Source organism: Tauraco erythrolophus, chromosome 8 (assembly GCF_009769465.1).
Source record: "Tauraco erythrolophus isolate bTauEry1 chromosome 8, bTauEry1.pri, whole genome shotgun sequence".
Classification (NCBI taxonomy): domain Eukaryota; kingdom Metazoa; phylum Chordata; class Aves; order Musophagiformes; family Musophagidae; genus Tauraco; species Tauraco erythrolophus.
In genome coordinates, this window is record NC_141472.1 from 12,443,329 (window position 1) to 12,469,614 (window position 26,286).

The following is a 26,286-nucleotide window of genomic DNA, read 5'->3' on the forward strand; positions in this document are numbered from 1 at the left end:
GCCTGACTTTAAATCATTTCTGAATCATTACTTCCTTCAGCATTTCACTGATTCACTTAACATCTACTTACTCATATCATAACGTAAACCAGATTGCACAGAAAAAACAATTATAATTAACATAAGTCTTTGATACTATAAGGTAACTAGTAATGTAAAGTGCCAAATGTTTGCAATTTTTACTATCTTCAAAGGTTCATGTTCTTTTCTTCCACTGACAATTTAAGAAGTTACCTGAGATTTTTTAGCCAGTAAATTAAAGATGGCAAGTTGAGCAGCACGATCCATGTGAATAAATTGAGAATTGTAACATGCATCTTAAGACTGTTAACGGCTTCAGCAATCGTTGTACTGTTGGAAAGAGATTGTGTTGCTTTTGAGGTACTGTCCATTGAACTCTGCTTTTTGACTGTGTGTGTACTGGAGTTCCGTGAAGTTTCTTTTGAGCAGTCTGAATCCTGAAAATAAAAGGCAAAAGTCATAAAAACACGCACAGGCTTGTAAGAACCCAGGCTAGGGGAGAAGGAGGGAAAAAACTGTAACAACAAATATCATACTGGCTGTGATTTAAGAAGAAAATTTGCAACCTATCTCTCAAAAAGCCATCAAAAAGCAAAGTTCAATAGTTCAATTTAAAAGCATCTAGATTTAACCAGAAATTTCTCTTACATTAATAGTTTATATGTCTTTGGAAGAAAAGAATGAAGAGTGGAGATGCCCTGACACCAATGCAGTAATAAGAAATGGAGTTCCTGGAAGGAGGAAGAACAGAATAAAAGGAGTAATAAAGCACACAGGTGAAAATCACAGATGATCATTCATGGAAGAAGACACAGGAGGTAATGCAACTGGGAGTAAAACATTAGCTGTAGGAATAAATAACAAAGATAAACTATGAGTTGGCAGATGCTGTCTTCCAATGACAGGTAAAAAACAACTCACAAATGAAACACCCCCCCCCCCCCCGAAATTGTATGGAGATGAAAGAAGAGAAGGAAAGGATTTAAAACTAACAAACAAAAAACCCTCAAAGAAACCCAAAGAAAACTGTCAACAACTTTTTCCGTGTTTGCAAAAGAGAACAAGTAGTAGTTATATGCTTGTATCCACACATGCTTATATCTTGGATCCCACACCTTAAAGTAACTGAGAAAACGAAGTCCACAATGCATGAAACCCAATGCTTCTTCACTCCTTTTTTCACAGCTCCCAATTTACTGCAGTCTCACTCCATATCCATCCAATAAATCATATGTGTCATCTCCTGATTAAAAAACTCCTAAACTCCACAGACTACCTATCTGGAAAAACATATTTACCTGTAGTACAGGCTATTATCTAGAAATTAAGTTTATTTCTTTAGATAAGGCATGCATAATCGAATACCAACATTTAGACAAAAACTATTGTTCTGTATGTATTCAGAGACTACATTTTCTTCTTAAATGAACTTTGGACAAGTTCATACTGCAGCGATCTTGAGCAGTGAACGCAAGAGCCATACGCAATGGAACAGGCTACTCGTGTCCCGGCTTTTCTTTCACATCACGCACACAGTAAGAAAACTACAGCCATCCAGTCATCCCAGCACAACCTAACACTATCGAGGCAAGATGATAACAATTGACAATGCATAGGTTTGCCAAACAATTTTTGGCCACAATTTTGAACAGAAGCAGGAAACAGACTTACCCCATTAAGCATGTTTTGTTCTGCTCTTACATTCACGTGCAGTTTTATAACCTGCAAGACAAACAGTTCAGGTTTTTTTAGCAATGTTTCTTCACACAAAAGCTGTGATGTATGAAAAAAAAATTTGGGCTAATTATTTTTTTGACCCTTTTTACAGCTAGATGATTCTAGGGCCCGAATGGAGCTGCAATGCAGGAACTCCCTCTGCCTTTTTTATCAGCAGCATCCAAAGTTCTCTCTCGAAGGATTTCCAAGCAGAGAGGGAAAACTTACGCTGCTCTGCTTTCTCCCCTTCCAGTGTGCTCGACAGAGAATATAGAATGAAAAATCTCTATGTTCCTCACCTCCTCCTGCTCATTCAGTTCCACTTCACTTTCTGCAGAAACTCATAAACATGGGTCCCATGTCAGAGATTCACTGCAGAATGGGGAGTAATGGGAACACCTTTCACAGGGTAACCTTATGTCACAGGGAGTTCAATCAGAGATAGACCTGTTCCTCAGGCTGTGCTTTCAGCTGCCACATACCTACTTCCGAGCACCTGTAAGCTGCTCTGCTCCGTGCCCCTACTCCCAGATGCATGCTCCAATGCCTCCCGAGTAGCTAAGTATAGTAGCTGATTTAGCAGCTATACAACCATAGGGTGAATCAGATAAGTCAGATGCTCTGATGCAAGGAAGGCCATGGAAACTGAATGGCAGGGACTAAATATGGACCTTTGTGGCACTACCCAAGGGATGAGATTAGACATACAATAAGACTATCCTAATTCTACAATATATCCGCCTTCCTTCCTTTCACTCCATAAAGATTTGCGACAAGTCTTTAAAGATAGAAAGGAATCTACAGAACAATTTAAGTCCTCTCTTTGCTAAAGTTTCTCTTCAAAAGAGTTATTAGTCTTTGATTTTTATAACATTTTCTACCTATAAATAAAAAATTACAGTTATAGGCATTATTGTAGTGGGCCCATGAGACTGTACATTTATTTAGAATAAGTGTTATCAAAATAAGAAAAATAATTCTAAAGATTACAAGATTGTAAGAGTCTGAGAAGTTAAAAAAAAACCTATTTCACATATGCAAGTAAGAACATTTTTTTGAAGTATGAAAAATGGTAATCTGTATTTTTGCTTTTAACATAGGGTTAACTCAAAAAATACAAAATTCTGAATTCAGTTATAAATTCAGAATATTTAGCCTTTCAGTACCTTAAACAAGTATTGAAGATAAATAATGAATACAGCAAATGCCCCGCAAGTGGTCCAGCTAAGCAAAGCAAGAGGTAACACCCCGCAGAGTCTTCTGGGTGTAATCAACTTGTCTTTTTGAAGTACAGTAGGTCTGAAAAAAAAGAAACAAAACTGCTGTTATACTTTTGTAACAACATCCGACCTACAAAGATCAAAGAATAATTCTGTTTCATGAATGACTGAAAAGAATAAATTGTTCCTGAATATTGATTGAACACTGGAAAAATAAAGTTAGACAAATTTTAACATACCTACCAACTGCTACATGAGCTACTTTGCAAGAAAAACTTTCTTATCAAATGAACTAACAAAACAATCTTGCACCTTCTAGAACGGATGTCTGTAACTAATGTGTTATTTTCACTTAACTCGTGGAGCATAAAGAATATATTGATGAGCATAAAACACTAGATAATGCTAAAGTGACTCCTACTACAAATGTTAATGCACTGCAGTGTACAATGATAGTACAGCAGAATACAACAATAAGCCTCCAATAGATTAATTCTGTGACGAATGTTCTTTCCAGACAGGAATTTCCACTTGCTCACAGTCTGAGAGACACAGAAAACCTTATTTTAAGTTTCTGGATTCCAGTTGATATGACTAAGAGACAAACATGAATATGAAATAACAAAGATGAGCTGAGGTGTGACAACGAGGGGAATGTGATGGAGAGGAAGTGCAACAGAACTATGAAAAAGTCTGTACTACTTGGATATTCATGGGATATTCCAGTATTAAAAGACATTGAAAACAGAAAAAGCATTCTTTAGAAAAGCCTTTGCAACACATACTGAAAGTAACCACAAAAAGGCAGCTAGCTGACAAGAATGAAGAATTCCACAGACAGCTGGTGACAAATTCTTTGCCGCTGGCCATATCAGATCATTTCAGAACACTCAGCAAAAGGCAAGTGAATACTATCTACTTTAGAGAGATCTATAGCAAAAAATGGTATGTTTTTTTTCCCAAGAAATTCAGGAGTAGATCAAAAACTGTGTAAGGTACTAGAAGTGGGTAAATCACTAGAGTTTCAAAATGAACCAGCTAACTTACAGGTAGGCACACAAAATCTTATTTTCCTGCCTCTGCCCAAGACATTCTCTGGGTTTGCAGGAAATCAAAGCTTTAATGAAAAGAGTACAAATTGAGCTATAGCCCTTAAAAATTTAGTAAGAGTAACTTCAAAACTTAGAATTTCATCACTTTGTCACTTAAAACTATTACTGAATCATCCACTATAATTTATAAACAAGATGGCTGAGAAGAACTAGCTGACACCACATATATTATTTGGTAGAATAAGACCAGAAGTGCTAGTGATAAAAAAAAGAAAGAGTTCATTTAGCAGATATTTTCTGAGTAACGAGCATCCCAACCAACTTTCTGGAGACAGAGTTGGCTCAAATCTACCTGACTGTTATCACTGTCAGAACAGTCAAAGCATTAAAATATCTAAGCATGCTATCTGATTTGCTAATTTACTCTTTCAGAATCTTTTTATCTTCATGGCTTTTTTTAAACTCACTATCATATTTGAATATTCATCTGTACAAGCAAAAACATTCCAGCGTTCTTAAGACATGATCTATAAAATTCATCAGTCTTGTAGAGTGAAAGGAACATCCAAGAAGTGTTTTGTTTACAAACCTGTCTGTATTCTTTAATGCAGTTTATGCAGCGTGAATAATGAGGAACAGACTACAAAGTGTATGGTCCCTTTTCTAAATATATACATTTATTTTTTGAGCTGCTGAAAAGGCAACAGTTCAGTTGCTTTCTTTTCCCCTACAAGCTTTCCTCAAAACCAAACTGAAAACCTTTATAACAGCTAGTGAAGGGAACAGGAAAGCCACTTATGTTCCCTTTTGGAGATACGGAATAAGGAATATGAGGCATCCCTCATACTTGATTAGAACTTAACACTGACAAACCTAGATGTTTAAAATCATGTATGAACTATGTTGGAGGATTTAACCTGCCCAAGCACTTACACTAAAGCAAAGAAAAAAACAAAATCAGAAAAAATCTACAGGGTAACAGTCTTCTAAAAGAGCATAACATTGTTTACCTAATCAGAGTTGACCATAATGAAGAGAAGAGTCTCAGACATGTAGAGAAAAATACTCCACTCCAGTAGGCAATGCCTGTCCCAAAAAGAAATAAAATCAGGGACACAAGGGGGAACCATGCATCCCGACTATTCAGTACAGCAGCATCCACCTCTGGTAGTGACAGTGATTCCCATATCTCTCTAAACCAGTTAAACCTGCCAAAAACATGAAAGCAGTATTACTTATCACTTCTGATTGCCATTACTGTAAGATATCTATCAACTATTCATAGAATCATAGAATCATAGAGTGGTTAGAGTTGGAAGGGACCTCAAAGATCATCTAGTTCCAACCCCACTGCCATGGGCAGGGAAATCTTCCACTACACCAGGTTGCCCAAAGCCTCATCCAACCTGGCCTTGAACACCTCCACGGACGGGGCATCCACTACAGCCTTCCTCCTACTACAGCCTTCCTACCAAAATCACAGTCAGGTGTTCACAGTGACTACAGAGAAAATAATGTTCCTCCCCACCAACAGTTTCACTGAAACGTCCGTTTTGGAAACAGATTTAAATAAATAAGTTATGCACACTCACCCCTGCAGGAACACAACAATGCTTATTAGAGGTTCTACTTTGTAGGGTTTAGCTGTCCTAACTAGTTCAAGGGAAAAGTCTGAACACTGGCCTAGAATCAAGAACAGAAAGCATTATAGTTATTATTTTGTCATGAACTTTAACAAAGAAGATCCACAACAACAAATAAATTCAGAAAAAGTTTTGAAAGTAAACTTTCAAACAAGATAGCCATGTCTTACAACAGTACTGCAAGTCAGAACACTTCATCATCAAGGCCCTTATTCACTGGATCACTCACATTAAGTAATATGTCACAAGATCTCCTAGAGAGATTATGAAGTTTGTTACAAACATCATCTGAATTTAAATAAAAATGCGTTGTTTGAAGATATGTCTAAAAATTAGTGTGCAAATCTCATCTTCCTGCAAGAAATAAAGTGGTTTGTGCATATTAACAATATATTTTAAACTTTCACATGTATTTTTAAGTGGACTTCTATTAATTCTGAAATATTGCGCAACACCAGTCATTTGCAAAGAAGAGACTCCAGAGTAAAATAAGGAAATATTCTGCTACAGTACAACCTTGGAGAACTACCAACAAACAAAAACTGAAATTGAAGAGCACAGATCCAAGAACTTGCTCAAGTTCAATAATACTTACCTTAAACAATTCTCAAATAGCTAGTCTTTTAAGAATAAATCGGGTAAGTAATTTCTCTAAAAACAGTTGTGACAGGAAAAAAAAAAAAGGAAAATTTTTTCTGGAAAGCTACCTGTTGATATCAATGTGCTCAATTGTCCTCCATAAGCAAGAAGAATATTAGAAACAATGTAGACAGGAAGAGTGCCAGCATGAAATCTTATTATCTGAAAGACAGGGATATAAGGATAACTTTTAATTTATATATATAAAGTATACTAAAAAATATGCACACAAAATATTATCATTAAGCCAGCAAGATAATGATTTTTAGAAAAAATCTTTCTCAAAAGACTGTTTCTCATTCTGATGCATAAGTATTTGATAACCACCACTAGCAATCAATATTATGTATGTGAAATACTCAGATCTCTCATAAACAGCTAATCAAACATGTTTTGATAAATGACCAAATTATAAATTAATACTTTTTTTCTAGTCAATATTAAAAGAACACCGTAGCACAGTAATGATGTTTCAGTGAAATAAATTAAAAAATTAAAAGTAAAAGGCCACTTTCCAAGAAAAATCTGCATATAGTTATATATGCTTTTGGGCAAAGAATTTTTGGAAGTAATTTCATGACTGTTTTAATTGGCTTCGACTGTCCTAAGTCATGATTAACATACAAATAGCATATAAATTCTTCCAGAATGATAACAAAATGAAAAATCCTTGATATAAATGCATACATTCAAAAAGATGGAAGTGCCAGTAATATTCCAGCACTACTCTTAGGTGCTTGCAAATTAATTACCTTCTAGAATCAGAAAACCGCAGATGGCTAGTCTGTTTTTACTGATACCCATGTCAAAATGTATTCTTCATTGGTAACCAAGGAATGTTTGTTGAAAAGGAGCATATGGATCTTCATAGACCTTTTTCCCTAACTTTTAGTTGATGCCCAATGTACTTTAAGGTTTTAACTCTACTGACTCATCAGGCAAGAAAGTGGAAGTGACCTACAGTGTCATCCCTTGATAGATACGCAGCTAACCACAAAGCCAAATGCTCAACATTTACAGCAGCTCTTTAGAGCTGGAGTGCTTTTCTTCTCCTCGGAAAGCTGAGGCCTGACACTTAATCTGGATCGGAGGCATTGCCAAGTGACAAGGTTTTAAATGATCATTGAATAGAGTTGTTCTTGGCACCGAGAAGGAATTTGAAGGACCATAGTAGGGAAGGAAGGGAAAACTTCGACAGAGGCTACTGACACAACAAACAATCTAGTACTAGAAGGTTTTCTTACTTGCCCAAGAATCTGCAAAAGTGACGTCTTCAGAATTACCTTGATAAAAAACCAAATATTTTATTATTTTATACAGTGATAAGCATAAGTACAAAATAATTTTACTTTTAAGAAGCCAATTTAAGTATTAGAATACAGCAATCCCATAACTAAAATGTACAACAGCTTATTACTTTTTAAAAACAAATGCTTTGAAGTTTTTCTTAGAAACGAGTTCAACTTTCAGTTATTAGTCCAGCTGTTGCAAAATACTTGTAACATGCACTACGTTTACCGAAATGCCAAACAACCCACCTTCAGATTTGCTTAGTATTTATGCTGATCAATTAGCTACATGTTTTATAAGACTGAATTACGCAAAAATTAAACAGCAATGCAAACTAGCTATAAAATAAATTTGTATTACTCACTTCATACTGACAGTCTGAGGAAGCGTAAATATTTAGCTCTGGAACCCTGCTGTCATTTTGAGGCTGAGCAATATGCAGTTTTGCAGAAATCTCGGTAAAAGACGGAACTCTGAAACAGTAACTTAATTTTTAATTGTTGTCCTTATAATCAAGAAAAGCCAAACATGCCTCAGTCTCCAACAAGTGCACATAAAGCAGATGGAGTACACCAAGTGTGACCACAAGTTATGAGCTAAAAGGTAAAATGAACTTATTTATTCTATCACGAAGAACTACCTAACATTCTCAATCCACTGTCCTCTGAACTACCACGGGGCTTGCTACTACGGAAAACAGCCAAGTTTAGCTTTAGTGTACGCACAGCCTCACAGAACACAAATATGCTGAGTGACAAGAACGGGAAGGACAGATTCCCAAGAATACAACTCAGTTTCCTGCAAGTATTATGTTGTTAGAAAATAAATAAATAAATAGGGAGGTATCCTTAAGACCTCTAAAATAAACAAGGAAGGCAGTTTTCCAACCATCTAAAATAAATTCATGTTGTTCAACTGCAATTCATGAGTGACACATATTTCAAGCCAAATCATTTGATTCTGTCAGGACTACGCTGCTGTGTGATCCAAACCCTGGGTTACGGGGAGAAGCCAGCATCCAGAGCAGCCTCTATTCTCCACTCATGAGGGGGGTCAAAGATTATGCTAAGAATTTCAGACCAGTAAATTTGACTTCCTTTTCAAGAAAATTAGTGAAAAATACTAAACAAATAATATTCCTTATTCTGAGGAAAAGTCAAAACAACTTTGTCAACAAGGGCAGAGACGTAAGAGAGGAAAAGATGCAGAGTCAAACACCTAAGACTGGTAAAGTTGTCTCATACCAGAAATTTTACCACAACAGGATGTAAAAATTCTTCAAAAACAGATCAAGAAGCAAAATTATAACTGCTAAAGTCCTTACTTTGCTACAATTATTGAGTCTTCATGTGACCAGGGTACATGAAGTCTGTAAACACTAGGTTTTCTTTCTGAAATGGAAGAGAAGTAAAAAATATAAAATTAATTATGAACAAGACGTGGCACCTGTCTCCAAAACTAAAAGGCAAGAAAAGTGGCACACAGATTACTACACAGAATCCCCGGGCTTGCAGTTATATTGCAATCAGCATTGCAATGCAGATCAATGCAGTTAATGTTGAACAAAAATGACATTTTTTAATGCATGCTGTTACACAACAAGACAGCAAGACATCAACGTTTAAAAGTAGGACAGTTATGAGAAAACTTCTAGTTTTCAATATAAAGCTGTAAACTCAAGCTAATAAATCCATCACTTTTTTTTTTTTTGAAACAAAGTCCTTTAGCATCCCATTCTGTTTAAGCTCATGTAGCTCAACATTCAAATTTGCCTCCAATAATTAGTAAATAAAAATCCTAGCTAAATGAGCTATTCTTCAGAAACACTTTCAACATAATGCAGAATCCAGCTTAAAGTTCAGCTTCCCTTTTCTGGGAAGTAAGGAAAACAAACATATGAAGATTAATTCCACATTTTCTTTGAGCTATTCTTCTCAAAGAAAAGTGGAAAGTGAGAGAAATTAGCAGAGATATTTAAGCAGACAATAACAATACTGCCTAAACCCCACTGAATGAGAAGACTTATTTCCACCAGCTTCAGTCTTGAGAATTTTCAACCAGCTTTGTTTTAGAAATTTATATTTTAGAAGACTATATTTACCTTTGAGTGACTGGCAGTGGCTCTCTATATAAATTTTGAAAGCTTGATATATCTAGAACATTAAAAAAAAAAAAGTAAAAAAAAAAAATCATGTTCTCCAAACAGTGGTTACAATAGCTTAAAAAAATTAAGTAGCGTTCTTACTTGGTTAAAGTGCTGGAGCTGTACGTTGTAAAGTAAGCCGGTTGAATTTAACAGAATTTTGCTTGAAGAAAGCCCTGTAAAGGATGTATTATTTTCACATATTAGATAAAATTATTTGAGAAGTCACTATATCTTCAGACGTTTTTTATCCAGGAGACTTATACGCTTCTATATCTGTTAGTCGAAAAAACACATTTCTTATTTCTTTGTCTGTTATTAACAAGAGCAGTATTAAATTTAGTAAAAACAAACTCCTCAAAACCTCCCTGATCATGGGAATTTTTAGGCAATTATCCAAATGTTAGCAATATTAGTTTTTCATTTTTTTCCAAAAGTAATATGCTATACTTACCAAGAGAAAAAAGATGTGTTACAGGAAGCTGTACTGTTCTGGAATCCTCTTTGAAGAATTCACAGTCCAAAGTATACTGCAATTCAGGATATTAAACACAGATCTAAACCGAGCACAAGACTATAAAGCCTTTGCACTTGCCCAGTTCTGTCCCCAGGCTCAGGCAGAGGCAGAGGACAGGACACAAATACTGAAAGGCCACCTCTCCACACCTCATTGATAGGGACTGACAGGTAGTTTGCTCCTGAACACAGCAGTACGAGTTTGAGTAGCTTAAGCATAACTTCCAGGTTATTCTGGCTCTCACCCAATTGCAACAGCCTTCAAGAGGCTATTCAAATAGCTGAGAATAACTAGAATCCAGTTCACATCCCTCCTTCTCAGGTACATCTTTTGGGGGGGAAAGGGGAGGCTGTTGCGAAGGAGAGTGACTTATCCAAACTCTGGATACAATTTCCTAGGCAAAAAGAACCTTTAGTTTATCCCCTGAAGTTTAATCATGCAAAAGCAAAGCAAAGTATCCAGCAGGTATGAGCTGTAACATCTCTAATAAGTATTTAGTTCACTTGAAAATTATTTTCCATCCCATTGTAAATCCAGTATTTGTTTACTTTTTGAAAGCAGTTTCCAAGATTTAACACTGGACTGCAGCTCACCAAGTTACATTTCACAAGTGATCTCTCTGCTATTTTTGCTTATCCAGAATGTTGCATATTACTAATTTAACTGCAAGATGTCTCTGTCACAACTATCTGAAGACACGCTACACTTATAAAGAAGCATCATAATCACTTCAGCTGTGACAAATTTCTTGGATCATGGATTATGATACCACAGACACAGAGACTGTATTTGTGCTGCAGAAAGGAATGTCAGATCTACTTAGACTTTAAATTCAAGTTCAGTGTTCTGCTGTTTTCAGGATTAAGTAGAATGGCCTGTCAGACCCAGATGGGTAACATAGTCAAATGTTCACCTTAATGGGATCCTGAGAGGCCTTGATGCAAAGATATCCAACTCTCTGTGAGATTCAGGACTATCAAACTCTGCACAACCCAGTCTAGCACGTTATTTGTGGTCTCAGAGCTTGCAGAGGTATCAAGTTTCCTAGAATTCAATTATCTGCAGCATTCTCTGCTACCTTGGATAATAGAACTGAATGTTCAAAAAGATAAATATTCAGGAATGCAACCAGAATATTAAGAAAAACAAGTAATAAGAACATTAGAACCTCCAACAAGAACTCCAAGACTGGTTTGAGAATTGTTGCTGTGTGTACTTCAAGTACTATTCATGCCTCACATTTGGTATTTTATCAGATGAAAAAGTTTCTGAGCTTACAGAAGACAACAAAGTTACCTTCAAACCATACTGGAGTGTAAGTTCATGGTTTCTCACAGTAACTTAGCATGTATTTAATATACTTCCTTTTCCTTCCATCAAAGTCACCTGAGAGCTATGAACACACTAAGCAAGCCATTTCTGCATGTTTTTATTTTTTTTACCTTATTGCCAGCTGTGGGTGGTACCTCAATGACAATGTGGGACAACGAAGGATAGTCCTGAAGTTTCAATATTACAATCTTAAAGAAAAAAAAAAAGGGGGAGAAAGAAAAGCTAAAGCTGTTACTGAACATACCCGTTAGCTTGCCCCTTGCCAGTTCCCAGACATCTACCTCTTGTATCCCTTCCTCCGGAACACAACTGCAAGTTCCAACGCTGTAAGTGGAACAGAGTCTTCTCCCATGACATGCAACTACCCCACCAAGCACCTCTCCTCCTTACAAGCTAGGTGCAATACTTACCTTGGTGGTTGGAAGCAACTCAGCTCTCCAGGATAAATCAGTAGCTTCCAGGCTGTAAAAATTCATGCACATTAGAGGCTGCACATATCATTACGCAGGCACTACGTTATGACAGTGGATTAACAGATCGGCTTTTCTCCCTCTCTATACGGATTCACATGATTTTAAATCGAGAACAAGTTTGGGTCTACTGCAGTTAGCTACCATAGTAATTTACCAAACCAGAATAATTTCAGGTACTGCAAATCTTTTTCTTTTTTTTTTTTTTGCAAAAGCTCTTTGTCATACACACAACATTCAGCATGTATCAGCCATGCAGTTTTGGACACATAATGAAAACTTAAATAGCTAAACCAGCACTAGCATTGAATTAACACACAGTTTTACTAGCATCTTTTAAAGATCAAAAGTACCCATTTTTTCTATGGGAACATCTAAAACATACCACAGAAACTAAAAACTTTGTTTACTGCTGCAGAGCTTGTTGCAGTTTTAAAAGACTGTGTACTTATATTAACACACTGAACTGCAACACATTCATTCAGTCATTTTAAGTTAGGATTTTTAGAACACCAGGATACTTCTCTTTCTCCAAAGTGTTACACGACCTCAGGAGAGACATTCCACAGAAAAAAACCCACTATTATTAGACGGGGTTTTAGGTAGTAGTTCTGAACTAAACTAACCTGCACTTGATGCTGATCAAAGATTATACAAAGGAGTAACAGCCAGCTCCTCCTTGGATCAGGAGAAAGTAATTATGACATCTAGCCATGAGCTGGAGGCAAGACTCTGTAGCTATACACCTCAGCACAGATCCCAGAACAGATAAATACTACGCTAGCTCAATTTCACCTGAAAACTTTCCCTAATCTGAAGGGTAGATTGAAACTACTTTGAGTTTACTTTGCAAATTTATGCTAAGCCACTGTTTTAAATCCATTTTGTAATGACTGTAATGACCTGATTCAAATAACCACTAAATTACTCACATTTCTGAACATTTTTCATATGACAATAGCAATTTTGCAATAACAAAAAAAATAAAAGAGATGCTTCAATCTACTCTTCTGTCATAGGACTCTAAAGAGATGCTACAAAACACACAATTTAAGAATCCAGCACAGCATGTAGTGTCCACAAAAGAGCAACAGGAGCAACTTTTCACTGCTATGAAGGTCAAAAATATAGCTTAAAGAAGAAAAAGTTCACCTATTTTATTCTGCATTCATGCAGTAATGTTTTCTTGGTGATACAGAAACCATGAATTATTCACAGTAAGAATTTTACATTTCTACCCAATCCCTTCCTAAGGAGGAGGATATTTTATATGCTTTAAATTCAAATGTAGTCTCACAAGATTCATTTGAATAAAGAACAGGAACCGTTTTATACTCACCACATCGAAGAACTACTGTTCATACAGCCATAAATCCAGCTACTTGTGTCCTGTAAAGTCAATACCATAAAATAGGATATTGCCTATGTGTGAATGTATTTATAAATATACTAAAATTAGCAATTCTTTACTCCAAACAATGCAGCAGTTAATGCTGATAATCTCCAAAATTTCTATGTGCTAACTGTTTCAGTACCCCAGACATCAGCAACTGTTCTGAAAATCCTCTGATAGCAGAACTTTGGTGCAATTAACCTACTAAAAAGAGGAACAAACTTCCATCTTTGTCTCACTCCTATTAAGTGTGTCTGCAGCAGCTATCACTACACTGACCAAACTCTCACAAGGATGTCAAATGCTGTAAAAGTGAAGATGATGATAAAAACCAGTCTTTCTCAGATTTCCTCAGTTATTTATAATGAAAGATATCCACCAACTTTTTTTCTTCAATTCACAATGAAGTCAGATTTCTGTGTTAACAGCAAGTGATATCCTCCATTAAAAGTCTGATACCATAATCTTGGAATTACAAGGATGGAACGATGAAGCATAACAGTGAAAGGTGGGGGTTTCTAGGAACCATTTTAAATAACTTCAATTTGCCACCATTTTTAGTTATGAATCAATATATTTTCTAAAACAAACAGAACGTTAAGCAAACAAACTTTCACCATTTCTTTTAAAAAAAAAATCTGCCTTACATACAATGTAAAATTCAATTTTATTAGAGTTTCGTCTTTTCTAACTAAAAGAAACATCTCAACATCCTATCCTAAGTAGTCGAGAAATACTTTAGATTTTTAATGTTCTACTGCTCCCTGCCTCGAGAATTTAAGTGTTCTGAAGCAATACCACCATGATGCAAGCATCTCAGACATTGTTCTGTACCTCCTCCTCTTCCAGCAGTAATACTTCTGTCTTTAAGATGTTGTAACAAAGGCAAAAGTCATCCTTTTAAAGCACAACAAACATACAAATATTGAAGGTGCCACTGGGAAGGACAATAAGAAAAGCACTGAGGATATGCACTCTGTTCTCACAATGGTGGTATGAATCTCTTCTTTGGTAGGGGGAGGAGAGGGAACAGGGACAGGCAGGATGGAACATGAAAGCATCTCAATTTTCTTGCCACTAATCTAAAACAGTGACATAATTCTGAAAAGCCTATTTATCCATCTGCGGTTTGCCAAGAGATTACATTCATCCCTTTCAAAAAATATTTTTAAAAAATACTTCAAAAACATTTTGGTTGAATTCATGTGCCTTGAACTAGAAATATAAGAAACACATGTTATCGCCTCTCAATAGAGGAGACAACTGAGAACGTGCTGTTTTCTCATCTGGCTTCCATTTGCTTCCACTGCATAGTGGAAGATCTCCGTAGCCTTTCAGGCTCACTTAAATTTTATCATGGGAAAGCAAACCTATAAACAGCATTCTCAAATTAGAAGTATGGTTGAATGCTGGCAGCGCTAAAAATAATTCCTTCATTCAAAATCATCAATACACACCCGCGCTCTGGTAGAGGAGAAAGTGATCTGGGGCTAACCATAGAGAGCCAAAACAAGACACTTATGGTTCAGGTGGCACTGAAGGTTTCAGACCTTCAGCACAAAGTGTGACATGCTAAACCAGGAAGTACATCTAGCACAATTTATTAGGCTGTGAATGTAAATGGACGTCAGTAATTTCAACAAGTGTTCACTAAACTGTCTTAAAACTGCAGCAAATCTAAATTAATACGGCTCTATAAACAAACTCCAGACATTAAAGAAGTCTTTTCTCACCAACATACTGTTTTCACAGTAAACATGACTGTATGATTTTCTGTGGCTTGCAAGAGGAAATGTAAAATATTTTCCATCAGAATCCTTAAAAGAAAAAAAAAAACTCATTAGTAAAATAAACGAACATAAAAACACAATGAGGAAAAAACATTACTTACATTGTAAACTGAGTAAGTCCATTTTGAGGCTTTGACTGTAATCCACATGAAAGCTCCTAAAAATAAATATGTTTTTATATGCCACACTGCAGGAACTATTATCCACTCATCTCCAAAATCTTATCTTTTACTTATCACCAAGGTCTTACCTCTTACCTGGCCACAAACTTTATAAGCTCTAATCAACACTTAGGATTGCTACTAAATTACAATTACAATTAAAATTCCATGCAACAGTTATCATCAGTTACACAGGAAACAGGAAAACTCTAGGATTCAATTAGTACATATTAACTCTAAAATAAAAGCCCTTCGGATCTTGAAACAAAGCTCTCAAGGCAACAAAACAAGTAAGAAACTGAATGATACTAATATAATTACAGGGTAAGTGACTGATAAAAGCTGAGGCAACATTAGGAATGGCCCCAATCTTTGTTCCTGTTGGCCTTTTAAGGAAACTAATACGGAAACTTGTGTAGAAGCAAGTCAATGATGAACTGAGTAACACACACAAGAAAGGAGCAGCAGTTTAAAGATTTGTCTGGAGAAAAAGCATAAGACAATAATGAAGAGTTCAGAGATACAAACACCACAAACTGTCATACAGGAAGGTTAGTATCTTTCTTCTATGTAACTAGGTTCATCACAGACATTTAGCGAAGTGTCGAGAGGTCACCAGAAATAGGAAAATGCAAACATGAAATCCAATTTAAATATACTCCTCCTTATTGCTAAAAACTCACCCAAAAAAAGCAAACAAGCAACAAAAATCAATTCCACCACCTCTTTGGGCACCTGTTGCAGTGCTTGACCACCCTCCTGATGAAGTACTTTTTCCTAATATTTAATTGGAATTTCTTTTGTTGTAACTGCACTGTACTGCCTATTGTGTTATCACTGTGCACTTCTGAGAAAAATCTAGCTTCGTCTTCTCCCCAGTCTTTCATTAGGTAGTTGAAGACAGCAACAGGGTTCCCTTAGCATTTTCTTTAGGGTGAAAACTGAGTTCACTCAGTCTCTCCCCCACGTCCTGTGCCTCAGGAGCTAGCCATCTTGGTGGTCCTCTGCTCCATGCTCACTTCAGTATACATCAATGTCTAAATGCCTTCTGACCAAAACTGGTCAGAAAATTCCTGGGAAAAAAAAAAAGGTTTTCATACAATGATCCAGCCCATTTCAGCAAAACTAGGAATTCAGCTGCGCCCTGCAAAAGTGCTGTTTAGTTCCCAAGACTGCTTGCAGTCAAAATTTCTCACCTTTAACTATGCATTCCTAGCAGTTACAAGGAAACCGTTAGCGTGCAATCCATATTACCCTGCCATGCCATCAGAAAGAGGAAGTCACTGATGACATAGATCTGAATATTCAAGATTTCTGTGAGTAACACAGAACTAACACAATGGCTCTACGGCACCCATCCTATCCCTCTTGCAAGCACGGGATGTAAGCGTACATTAGACTGTACCTTTGACATCCAGCTACTCCTAATTTCTGAGACCGTCTACTGGACACCTTGGTGTAAATATGACTCCTGCTTGTACCCCAGAATTTAAGCCACATAAAATTGACAGATTTTTGCTCCGGCTCCTTTCAACCTATTTATTGCTGAAAGCACTAGTTTAGGTCTATAATCCATATACCATTTTACCAATGGTATATGTCTGAAGAAGGACAAATGTATTCCAGAAGTTTGTTAGTGAGAAGATTAACTATTAACCAAGGAGTATCATTGAATCCTGCTCAAAAGAAAACTGCTGCACACCTGTGAGTTCTGTAAAAGCTTCAGGATTTTCCTCAAATATCTTTGCAGGGTGTCTCACAAAGTGGTGGTTCAATACAGACATTCTCTTCTTTGGATCCTCAGTTATCTGAAAAAAAAAAAGAGCACACTGTCAAATTTTATTTTATTTAAATCACACCAAATTGTGTGATTACAGTCATCACATGATCACAGCTAGCAATACAGTTTCAGGGATGAGAAGCACGACCGATTGTTAGAACACATGGTACACTGTTTCTATTCTAAATTCAATAACCTGAACAAATAAAGTGCCGTCAATAGTCAATTACTGCAATACAGAAAGCCTATACATGTTATAATGCATAGCTAAAACTTTCAGGAGTTTTATATCCTTGCCTACTCTTAACGCAAGGAAACCATTCTATTAAACTTTCTTTATAGTCACACATGCATTCTTCCTGAACTAACATACTCATGACAGAGTTTAGGAAAAAGTCTCATGTTTATATTTACTAGTCCAAGTTCACAAATCCAGTTTACTACATCTCATCTTAACATTTCAACCATCCAAATAGCTGTAGAGCTACAGTGGGACTTGCTTTTGGTTTGGGTTGTTTGTTGGTTTGTTTGTTTTCCAAAACCAAATTATCAGGACTAATTTTTGTCTAGTCAGCTTTTAAAAATTGTGGCCATTACAACTGACTTCTAAAAAGTTTTACCTTCCAGCACGCTGTCAGTCAACTCCAGAACAACTGTATCCCCTTTTTGTCTCTCTAAATCACATGTTAAAGTGATGTCAACATGATGATAACACATGGAGGAGTTTGAGAAACGCTATGCCTGAGTTAAACTATCACAGTTTTTCACTCTTTGTATACTAGTCAGAGAAGGTAACTCAAACACACATTGAGAAGTCACAAAGCTACACAGCTAGTAAAATTTGTTTATCCTGGTGCAAGGTCAACTAAACCTGCTGCATTATGGAAGTTCAGTCCACATCCCAGTTATAAAGGCATCAAGCAGTCAATAATAAAAACTTGAGTTAATGTCTAATTACCTCCAACACTCTGGTCAAAAAACAAAGCCACAGGATATTTCAATGAATGATACAAAACAGCAACAATTTTCTCAGCATGACTAATAATCGAAAAGGAGTTCCCTGTATAATAGGGTGATATTTATCCTGACTAAGCATTCTTGGATGGGAAAATAAAGTGTGATGTGGAAATATACAGAAGATCACACATACAAACCTGCCTTGTGTTTTCATCTATGAGATCAAAAAAAGCTCTAATGGTAGCCAGGATCAATTCTTTGCACCTAGAAGACAGAAGAATCATAGAATGGTTTGGGTTGGAAGGGACCTTAAAGATCTAGTTCCAACCCCTCTACCACAGGCAGGGACACCTTCCACTACACCAAGTTGCTCAAAGCCTCATCCAGCCTGGCCTTAAATCTAGAAAGGAAATATCCAGGGGTATAGAAGAGGTCAGAAGAGACATCATAACAATATTATGCTGAAGTTAAATTATTGTATCATGTGATAACAGCAGAGAACAGAGGGATGTATGGTCAGTCAATTAACCTTTGTTCCATTAGCTTACCACACTATGGAGAGATGGTCTGTTGAGGCCCAAGCTCTAGGCACAGCTGAGCTCTGTTTGGGGAAGTAAAAAAGTTCAGATTTTGTTAGTATTCAACATACTAAAATTCTAAGCAAGCCTTTCCCCTCCTTATTTAAAAATATTTGTTCAATTACTGAAAAGAATAGTGTTTATCTTAAGAGTTTCAGGGACTAGGGTACAATAGAATGACATCTTCAGTCAAAAAAAAAAAATCTTACAAGTGCTGACTGAAGCAGAGACTAATGGTGAAAGACCAAATAATAGTGTGGAAGAAACCTACCAAAACTTTCTTCAAAGACTGTTTCTATGACTAATCTTACTATTTTAATAAGTGATTCTGGCATACAAGAATAGAAGTATGCCAATAAATGATTCTCCTGAAAAAATCAAGGACATCCTCAACAGAAAGAAGCATCAGAACACTAAGCAGAAAGGACAGTCTGAAGCTATTCATTTGTATAAGTGTATTGCACGAATTGCATTTTCGGGACTAATAGTATCAAAACCATCTCCCATAAATGAAGCTCATCACCTCGTCATACAACTTGACTCAAGTAAGCTATGAACTATTCATGTGTTGCAGTTGGGAAGAAAAAAAACAAAACAAACACCACCACCACCACCATCACAATCCCCAAACCAAAACAAAAGCCCCAAACCCCACACAGCAATAACCAGAAAAACATAAGAAAGAACTGGTACCACTACACATGAGATCTCATGAAAAATTCTGGTCACCAACACTCAAGAGAAATGAAAGTAGAGCAGATGCAGAGAACGGTTACTAGGACAAAGGGAATGCAGAGTTAATCTTCTTAGCCTGGCAGAATCAGTGCCGAGACTATTTATAGACAGTTTTCTGTACAAGGGACAGGGAGGTAAACACCCAGGGAATGACAACTATTATAGACAACATTTCAAGTTGATTTCAGAACAAACGCATTTAAAAACCAGCTTGCACAGTAAATAGAAGTCAGAAATTACAAATTTTCTCCCTGCTGGGGAGTGTTTTCCAGCTTCTTCCATGTAGGGAACAGGTTGATGGCAGGGGGATGGAATGACAAACCTAACTACTTTATGATGTCTCTCGATTAATTTTGGAAGGAGACAGATGCCTGCTAAAGCAGAAGACTGGACTTGATTATCCCGTACATCCTTTCTAGTTCCAACTTTTTGAAAAAAAAAAAAAAAAAAAAAAACACAACAACAATAAATACAAAAAGAAGACTTCAAGTCAGAGCTCTCTTTTCACAATCAAACAAGCAGTCTACTTCTATACTGCACATCTGTCAGCCTCCATATACACATCTCTTGCAAAACCACAGGAAAATAAAACCTGAGTTCTGGATCTGAAAAGGTACAAGCAGGTGGTGAGAAGAAACAGTACCAAGTGGTAGATGATTCAAATCAATCCCAACACATACTCTTCCAGTGGATGCTCATTTATGCTACATCGACTATTTACGATTTTATAACCATACACCATCTACTTTGTGTTTTCACAGGTAGTATTTTCATATTTAGTTATAGTATGCTGCATGTATAGACTGTACATCGATACATGAATTACATAAATAGCTATCTAATATAGCTCCATGCAAAACCAGAAAAATAGTTTGCTCTTTTACCACAACAGATAAGGCACTGTCATGTTGACTCAATCTTGGTAGAAAAGCCAGTCCTGAACGAACTTGGTAATCTCTGAATCCTCCCGCCACAGAAAGGGTAGTTAAATTTCTTAAATCTTGGGCCTTTAGAATCCAATGATTGTTTACAGCTGTATAAAAATCTACAAAATATATTAAAATCAATCACATGAGTCTATTTGATACACAATAAAGCTATAGAAACATTTAACTAAACGTTTCTGTAAGCCCCCCAAAAGCATTCAAGCTCTGATTTTCACTTTTGATTCATATAAGGAAGGAAAATTATTGTTTTAACCCCAAGGAGGTAGCAGTTGAGAAAGACAGTTACGCTTACACTTTCTGTATCAGCTGAGCACACACATTGTTTAAGTAGCAAACCACAGATTTATTTTAAGGACAGCCACAGTCCAGAAACAGTCAGCAAGGAGGAAGCATTGCATTGCAATCAATTGTAGGAGGGAGAATTAGTACAAGCACAATAAATCAAATTCAGCAGCTAAAGATAATCCATTCCTCTCGGGTGCCATGAAGAATAATGAAAATAAAAGTCTATTCCCTTTCCTTCACCAATCCCCTCAATATCTGCATATAGCAGTACAATTACCACTGAGCACATCAGTATAGTTTACTCAAATCTAGCTTTTCAAGAAATGATTATACTTCATTTTTTATGCCACAGTTATTTAGGTGAGCAGAATATACGATGTACCTTTTGTGTAAATATATTACATAAAATACATAATTATATCCATCCTTAACATTCCCACCCGCACAACTTTTGGGTGTGACAAACATTAAATTTAGCAACTTCTACAGAAATAACTCTATTTAGACAATTCATTTGATAAAGGAAGTCACCACAGAGGTCAAGTCTTATAAAAAAGAAAGAAAAAACATCATTCACTGGGGAGCTTACAAAGTTAGTAACATGCTCTGCAACTTACTAAAATTACAAATTATTGAGAGCTGCAGGCCCTGCACAGAAGCTCAAGTCCACATAACCTATTTTATGTGACCCCTTACTTTCTCGCAATATCCTAGTGCTCTCAAACAACCACCTGAGTAACAAAGAAACAGATTAATTACAGTGAACAAAACAGCATATTTTGCTGTTGATTTGCAAGAATCTCACCTCTTAATGCCCGAGAGGATCAATAAAGAAATACAATGTAATTAGACAACCTGCAATACTCACCAGTAAGATACTTGTCTAGAGGCATTACAGGTGCAACATGAGGTGTGGCTTGCGTAATGAGGAGGTTTATAAGCTCAGGCTTAAAATTCTTCAGAGTAAGCAATGCTCTTGCAACAAGTCCACCCATGGAATGACCTACTATTGCAACACTGGTCGGTGCAAATTCTCGATCCTTAAGCAAGGAGCAATTAGACACATCAAAAACAGATTTGACATTGAATTATGATTATTGACTGTACTATTTTTTTCCCCCAAATTAACTTATGTCCTCCCAAGGATAATATTAACTAGTATCAACTTGGCAAGCTTAAAAAATGAATATAAATTCAGTTGCTATCTTAAAAAATGTGCTTAACATGAAGTTTGCAGCTCAAAAGGAAATACTATATAGCCTGTGTAAGCATACGAGACTTCAGCTTATTTTAATGTCTGAGACTTTCAGGGCCATAGGCCATCAAAGAACATGCCTAGAGAAAACTGGATGTAAGGTGACGCTATATTAATATTTTAGTAAGCTAGGGAAAGTTTATATCCCTACTACAAAAAAAGCACACATTGTGCATGGAAGTATTTATTTAGAAACACAAAACAGAACCTAACACCAAGGCTCTGGGACTGTCACAAGCATTAAAAAAATCTATTAAAGAGCGGCAGTTCTCCATTGCACTATTATCACATTCAATTATCTACATAAGTTATAAAATCTCCCTCCCTTATTCATCATTCTTCAGTTTTCCAGCAGAAAAGACATCCCTGAATTTCATTCCAAAATGCAAATACATTATTCAGCATATGTCACTACTTACCCTGTACAACTTAAGAATTACTTTTATGCATTCATGCACAAACTTGGTCTGTCGTTGCAGACTACCACCGTACAATGCAACCAACTCCTCATTAAAGTTGACACTGAAGAAATTAAAATGATACTTGAAGTCAACATCTTCTGCTTTCCTAAGTGCAATGGAGCCAAGAGAACGCACTAGGAAAAGAAACCACATCAATTAGAACAGTCTAATAGTCACTGCTTTGAATCATCATTAGTAGACAAACACATACATATATAATCTATTAAGAAACAAACATAATCTTAAATCCAATGTTCGCCTCAAGTCATGTATAAAAGTAAAAAAAAGAATGAAAAAAGGCATCCAAAAGCAAATAATCTCTTTTCCAATATGCAATCATACTTGTTTAACAAAAACAGATTTGAAGATACAAACAATCAGAGCAAAAGTATCAGCCAGTCTCTGTCAGAACTGAATTGTAAAATAAGAAAAGAAATAGCTATTTCCTACTTTTATAAGAATCCCTCTGATAAAAAAATATTAGTAAACATATCATCACAAGAGCTGACAGAAGAATGTGGAAAAGAACAAACCTGATAAGATGAAAAGAAAGTTTGGAAGGAGTTACCAAGAGCTGCATATTACGCTTATGGCAGTTAACCATGTGACGTAGGTTACCGCTGACTACAGAGATATTTTATGTTAAAAAAAAAAAAATAACATATACAAGATCAAGGATTACATTCCACCACCTGAGGGCTGCTTTTCTTATCTTACTTGTACCTTATTACTGCCACCGGGATCAGAAAGCAAAACAAGTAGTCTGGACTTCAGCTCTGGAGGCACTGCTACTGCTAGGCTTTCCTAAAATTCCTTTGTAGACCATCAACTCTAGGACAACATTCTCAAATACAACCGAGATACGCATGGGAGATTGGAAAACCAAACCCCAAAGGACACTTTTCCACCTAAAATTTTGAGGAAGAAAACGTTCTGTTTACAATGTCTTGCTTCTGACCTGTCTTCTCCATCTAACCCCAGCTGCTTATTTAATAGAGCTTTCTGAGTCCAGAATTGTCCCTGAGTTTCCATGGAGACATGGCAGGATGGGAACAGTAACGACTGCAAATAAAAAAGCATGATAGAAAAAGAAGAAAATAAAAGAGAAAGTCCCAAAAGTGAGTATAAACTTTTGCAAATAAACTAATGATCACCAGAAAAGTCTGCCCAAATCCAGCACACAGAAGCAAGATTTCTCTGCAGTGTCACAGTTTCAGAGATCTGCAGCCCACAGAATCCTCCTTCTTGGGAAAATTTGCTACAGAAATTAACATACCGAACAAATTTCAGCCAATAATTTCACGAATTCTATCTAAAACTAATAAGCAATAGTAGTCAATAATTTCACCAATTCTATCTAAAACTAATAAGCAATAAGAACAGCTTTAAAATGACTTGAAAAGGCGTAAAAAGTATTTAAAAGATCAAGTATCTTATCATAAATTTTGTGCCTTGGAAGTCATGGTAAAAGGAACAAGATATTGCCAAAGATCAGAAGGCAAGTGTGTGACAGACTCCTAACTAGAACTCAGGATCACAATTCCCTCAATCTCAGGTTCATTTCCAACAATTAAACCAGACCATCATCTTTTAATCAGTCTGATTAAATGAATGTACATTTTAAAAGGTTCATTTTAGTGTCCATAAAAGATGATAAATTAATATGTTTCAAAAGTGCCTGTAACACATCAAAATAACAAACCCAGCAAAGGCAGCAGCAACATTTCCATCTCCGTTGCTCAGCGAATACAAACATATTTTAAACAAGTATGAAAACAACAATAACACCACTGTCTGTGCTCATCTATGCATCAGAATTAAGATGTGCTATCCCACAGTAAATTCTGAATGAAATATAAACTTTCATTAATTCTATAGCAAAACAAAACCTATTCTGAGCCACTGATTAAGGTAGAACAATTAATTTTAACAAAGATTTGAAAAACGAACATGACTTATTGCCAGAATCCCTAAATCAATTTCTCAAAACAAAGAAAAAATATTTTCTGATCTTAAGTGGCACATTATATCCACAATATGTAGTACTTTCACTCATCCAGTTTAAGCTTTTCTTCATATACTTCCTTTTGATTCCTAACCTACTCTGAAAGTAGCGTTTTATTTCCTGCACAGTGATGTACTGTCATGTTTTCAGAGACAGCACTGATTCAGATTTCCAATCCCTTATGCGCGATTACAAAAGTCCATATGGTATCTCTCATCATCATTATGTTCGTAATCTTCTTTGGATATTATTGTGCCTGCAAGGCTGTGTGGGTTTTCTGGAAGTATGAGTTGGTGAAATATTTTACTTGGTTATAAGCTAAGCAGGTATGTTCTCAAAGAATATAATCTTGTAAAGATTCTCTGAAACTAGATAATTTAATCATCAAGTTCAGTGCAGATATAAGGAAAAAATTACCACAGTAAGACACCGGGGTTTAGACTGTGGTGGTCTTTCCCACAGGTGCACACCAGTTTGGCTACCATCCCAAGAGTGTTACTAACTGTTTCAAAGCACATTTTAGAGAACAAAAATAACGGCCTGACAAATCCAGCCCGGAAGAAATACCAGATACTCGAATAAACACTTAAACACAATACTTCATTTTTATCAAAGTACTAACTTTGGTATTTACATTGAAAAATAAAAATGCTTTAAAACTATTACTTGGAGCCTAGAAGCCTAAGAGGGAATAACCTGGAAAACAAAAGGAGCGTAAAACTCTGTGTTAAGCGAGAAGATGACACTAAGAAAAAACACCACTACATAAAAAGGCAGGAAATAATTACTCCACGTCACAGACGTTAGCTTGTTCAGTTCCTTCGAATCAAATTCAGGTCTTGTTTTATGTGGGATAACTGCACTAAACATCGTTCAAGTCAAAACCAACTGGATGCTGGCGATCAAAAACACAGCAAGGGTGCAGGCATAAACCGGTCTGTCTCTGGCTTTCAAAAGTTAAAGTCTTACTCCAGAAAAATATTATAGCTCAACTGATTTCAAACAAAAATGAAGTCTTTTGACTGCTTGAAATTAACCATGGTGAATTAACCACTAACCATGGCCTAACACAGATATCTACACCGTAACATAATCAAGCATCAGGACTTTTGTTGATATGATTTCAAACAGAAAACTTCTTGCCGTTAAGTAAGGCATAAATACAAGAGCTCTTTGTAACATGCCTGTAACTTAGCTAAATGCTTACCTTGTTTGTAACTACCAGCATTTCCAGGAAGAAAGAGAACTGGAATTCCTGTCAATAGGAGATTTTTGTTTTCTTCGGCGTAATTACCTTCCCCATAGAGATAGAGCTCGTAGGCTGGGTATCTGCGGGCTGTCTTCTTGGGTAATTTTATTTTCTGTTGCAAAAGTTAAAGAGAAACCAATTACCTTGTCTATATTGTTGCAAACAAGAAAATACAGAGGCTATTCAGCAATTTAAACTATTTGGCTTATGTTTTATGTATTGTTTTAAATTACAGTCTAAAGAATACAGAAGGAAAAACTGAGTTTTTCTTCACAAATAAAATAAAGTATTAAGTACTTTGTTTAGGTATTTTTTGTATTACCTTTGTTTAGGTAGTACTTTGTGCATAACGAGTAGTTGCAGCCATGAAAGAGCTATGAACTTTAACTGGCTTTGAAACAAGCTGCACATGAAACAATAGCACTAACGCATGAGCTTTGGGGGCCTTTTTTGTTGTCGTTTTTAGAGTCGGATGAGTGGCCTAGTGACAAACAATCTGGGTTTGTAACTCAGGATCCAATTTACACAGTCAACTGTCACCTTAAAATAGGCCGTATTTCTTGTATTAAAACAAAACAGTAAGCAACCACATAACCTACCACATAACTTATTCACGGGATTACGAATTCCCAAAGAGAAAAGAACAA

At 36.2% G+C, this 26,286-nt stretch overlaps 1 protein-coding gene across 2 annotated transcripts in view; it reads right to left on the bottom strand.

Moving 5' to 3' along the window:
* The window catches only part of PGAP1 (post-GPI attachment to proteins inositol deacylase 1), a 32,132-nt gene that overhangs the window by 2,208 nt on the left and 3,638 nt on the right, over nucleotides 1-26,286 (bottom strand). Inside the window, exons 2-25 of one of the 2 annotated variants that reach the window (XM_086615567.1) lie at nucleotides 25,598-25,751; nucleotides 22,344-22,519; nucleotides 21,538-21,709; nucleotides 20,322-20,482; nucleotides 18,673-18,725; nucleotides 18,322-18,388; nucleotides 17,090-17,195; nucleotides 15,328-15,383; nucleotides 15,170-15,253; nucleotides 13,383-13,432; nucleotides 11,984-12,035; nucleotides 11,684-11,761; nucleotides 10,179-10,254; nucleotides 9,827-9,900; nucleotides 9,683-9,734; nucleotides 8,906-8,972; nucleotides 7,946-8,054; nucleotides 7,536-7,574; nucleotides 6,360-6,453; nucleotides 5,602-5,692; nucleotides 5,020-5,217; nucleotides 2,904-3,036; nucleotides 1,693-1,743; nucleotides 235-458 (exon numbers count right to left, since the gene is read on the bottom strand). In XM_086615567.1, the coding sequence (XP_086471693.1) occupies nucleotides 235-458; nucleotides 1,693-1,743; nucleotides 2,904-3,036; nucleotides 5,020-5,217; nucleotides 5,602-5,692; nucleotides 6,360-6,453; nucleotides 7,536-7,574; nucleotides 7,946-8,054; nucleotides 8,906-8,972; nucleotides 9,683-9,734; nucleotides 9,827-9,900; nucleotides 10,179-10,254; nucleotides 11,684-11,761; nucleotides 11,984-12,035; nucleotides 13,383-13,432; nucleotides 15,170-15,253; nucleotides 15,328-15,383; nucleotides 17,090-17,195; nucleotides 18,322-18,388; nucleotides 18,673-18,725; nucleotides 20,322-20,482; nucleotides 21,538-21,709; nucleotides 22,344-22,519; nucleotides 25,598-25,751 (2,417 nt within the window). The remainder of the gene's footprint in view (nucleotides 1-234; nucleotides 459-1,692; nucleotides 1,744-2,903; nucleotides 3,037-5,019; nucleotides 5,218-5,601; nucleotides 5,693-6,359; nucleotides 6,454-7,535; nucleotides 7,575-7,945; nucleotides 8,055-8,905; nucleotides 8,973-9,682; nucleotides 9,735-9,826; nucleotides 9,901-10,178; nucleotides 10,255-11,683; nucleotides 11,762-11,983; nucleotides 12,036-13,382; nucleotides 13,433-15,169; nucleotides 15,254-15,327; nucleotides 15,384-17,089; nucleotides 17,196-18,321; nucleotides 18,389-18,672; nucleotides 18,726-20,321; nucleotides 20,483-21,537; nucleotides 21,710-22,343; nucleotides 22,520-25,597; nucleotides 25,752-26,286) is intronic. The other variant, XM_086615566.1, reaches the window with a different exon arrangement.